General features: G+C 45.7%; 1 protein-coding gene across 1 annotated transcript in view; it reads left to right on the plus strand.

The window, feature by feature from the left end:
• The window catches only part of LOC116700893 (V-set and immunoglobulin domain-containing protein 10-like 2), a gene marked incomplete in the record, with an annotated part of 3,249 nt that extends 387 nt beyond the window's left edge, over positions 1-2,862 (plus strand). Inside the window, 5 exon segments of the mRNA XM_032534340.1 lie at positions 116-391; positions 899-1,174; positions 2,138-2,374; positions 2,514-2,695; positions 2,809-2,862. Of these exon segments, the coding sequence (XP_032390231.1) occupies positions 116-391; positions 899-1,174; positions 2,138-2,374; positions 2,514-2,695; positions 2,809-2,862 (1,025 nt within the window).
• Positions 2,863-3,009: the final 147 nt, after the last annotated feature.

Below are 3,009 nucleotides of genomic sequence, written 5' to 3' on the forward strand. Positions count from 1 at the left end.
CTGTCCGAGGTAAGACTATCTGCACTCTGAAGCAGATGAAGAACAAGTAGACGAAGAACAATGTTCTTCAGAGATTGTAAACATACCTAACTGTGTGAACGTGTCTTGAATACAGTTCCCGTCAGTAAGCCTTACCTCCTGATGAGTGATGTATCTCCGGTGGAGGGATCTACGATGTGGATGCGCTGCAATCTGGAAAATGGCACTGGACCCATCCAGTATGTGTGGCAGCATGAGACCCGCAGCGGAAACATCTCAGCCTTTGCACAGGGAAACACCAACATTATCAACGTGACCAACATCAATCGCAACCACACCGGCTGGTACCGCTGTGTGGCCAGCAACGCCGTCAACAGTGAGAGCTCTAACCGCTTATGGCTGGACACCATCTGTGAGTATTTGGGAGTTTGGGGTAGGATTTGGGTCTTGTCAAAATTTAAGATATAAATATAAGCCTCAAATGCCAATGGATTTAATTGACATTTAGGGGGTTTATGATATAAACCGTCAAATGCCATTTAAAACCATTTTTATTTACTTTCACTTTCCTTCTTTGGCATTTGATGTGTGTAGTAATCAATAAATTGCAAGGACATGCAGCTTCGGCATTTGCCGACTGAAAATGTCACCATGTGCCATGCATTGAATGATAACTTAAAAAAATTCCTACCTACCATAACATTGTCAAACCTGCAAACTTGTAAAACCATGCATTGATAGGTTGCATTGCAGACGCTCAAGTCATGATCCCTTATAGGCAAACTGTCAAGATTATGTGAGAATACTTCCAATTGCTGCAGTGCAGAAATGAAGAAGAAGGAGGTGTCTCCTGTTAGTTGTGTTCATAACATGTCTGTATCCTTCATATCTTGAGTGTGTGCATGTCTATTCTCCTCAGTTGGCCCGGACATCCCTCAGATAGACGTGACTCCGTACAGTATAACAGAGCGGGGATATTCAGCCCTGGAGAGAGAGACTGTCTCTTTACTGTGTCAAGCCCAGTCCAACCCGGCCAGTCAGTACGTCTGGTTCTACAACAACTCCCAGGTCTACACTGGGCCGCAGTTAACCATCACTAAGATCCTACGCATGCACACTGGCGACTACGCCTGCTTGGCACAGAACACCTACCTAAACACCCGCTCCAAAAAAACCATCAGCCTGACCGTCTACTGTGAGTGTGATCTGTGACCTCTGACCTTAGACTATGCCATCCGTCCTCCTGCTCCTCTGTGAACCTCTCCACCCAGTCCTGACCTGTGTTCTTCTGTCTTGGTGCTGCAAATAGCAAGGAGTGGAAAAGATGATAATTCAGATTAAACATTCATAGCACAAGACCAAGAGAACAAAAGTTGTATCGCCTTTGAATTTCAGCATTATTAACATTGAACACAAGTCCCTGATCTTTTCACTTTCAATTGAACTGTTTTCAGTGTTACCCAGAAACTTCCTTTGCTTCTTCTGTTTTAAACAGTCAAACTTCTTTCAGTCTTATTCATCTGTCATATTTCACATTTCCTGTACGCACAAAGACTTTAAAACAGACCCAAAAGCTGGCAAATGCACTCATAAATACACAAGCACTCCTACACATAGACACGCACTCCTACACGCACACAAATACACAAACACACACACACATAAACACACACACACAGCAGAGTGTGGAATTGCTGCAGACCTGTTCTCCTGTTCAGGTTGCCTGGGAAGTTGATGGGACTCTCTGGCAGGTACCTTGCTGTGAAGTCAAGGCCGATGATGCTTGTCATGCTTCTCTTCTGTTTTGTTTGTGCTGAGTTTATGCATTTCTGATTGTTACTAAGATCATGTGTTTGACTTAAAAGAACTCATCCCCCAAGAGAGATAGAGACCATTTCCTTTATGTACACATTTTTCACATTAGAGAAGACAGGCTTTGTACTGACTTGACATTCATCTGTGTTACCTAGGTTCATTACAGGTAAAGGTGGTAAGTAAATAGATCTTTAGTTAAAAAAGCATTTTTCTCCCATCATTTTGGTGATATGTTTCAAACCTAACATCATGAATACTGTAAAACCCCAGGTGCTTTCTCTGACCTTACAGAACCCCCAAATTGCACATCATTGCCTTGTTACGCTGAATCTTCTCCCTGCAGACCCACCCGATGGCTCCCCCTCCTGTTCTGTTGAGGCAGCTCGAAATTATCCCACTTTGAGACTCCTCTGCTCTGGGCCGGCGGATTACCTCCCCCACTCTCCACCTGGACCGGACTCGGGGAACCAAGTGGGCCAAGACGAGACCAACACTGCCGTCTTGCTGCCATCTGAAGGCCTCAACTCCAACAGCTTGTTTACTGCCTGGGCTCCACACTGGCTCTCAAACAATCAACACAGTGCAGCACACGCACATGTAAGAAAAAAGAAGGGGAAAGAGTGTTTTTTGTCATGTTCACGTCTCACTTAAGCCTTTCTCCTCCGCTAGATATTCCCCTGCAGAGCCGGAGTGTTTTGCTATGTGACTAATATAAACAGTATCTGATGCTATCCTGCTCTGGGATGGAGGGGCCCAAAAGCTGGTGTGGTGGGGGGCAGATGGCCAGGCCAAAGGGGGAGAAGAAAACTCCAACATCTTGATCTTCGCTCGGCACCGCCCGCAGCGGAAAACCTACACCTGCCATGTAAGCATCCACTTCGGTCCAAACCAAAACCTGCAGGTGACACTAGTCAGTGCACATTGTCAGACACACCTGACAAAAAAACAGCAAATATGATTGTTAATTAACTCATTTATTCATTGTCCCTGAGAGCTCCTGTATTGCTGACACAGCGCAGAGTTGTGTCTGTATACGAGGGGAGTGACGTTCAGCCACCTGCCAACTGAGATCCAACTACCTTCCTGTCAGTGAAATCACCTGGTTTAACAATCAGGGTGTGGGCGTCCTAGACACCTCAAAGTACGCACTGCTGCGCACATCTGCATGGGCCAATCTGACTGTGAAAGACACAGATGAGACTCAAGACAGCGGCG

Source organism: Etheostoma spectabile, chromosome 13 (genome assembly GCF_008692095.1).
Source record: "Etheostoma spectabile isolate EspeVRDwgs_2016 chromosome 13, UIUC_Espe_1.0, whole genome shotgun sequence".
NCBI lineage: Eukaryota > Metazoa > Chordata > Actinopteri > Perciformes > Percidae > Etheostoma > Etheostoma spectabile.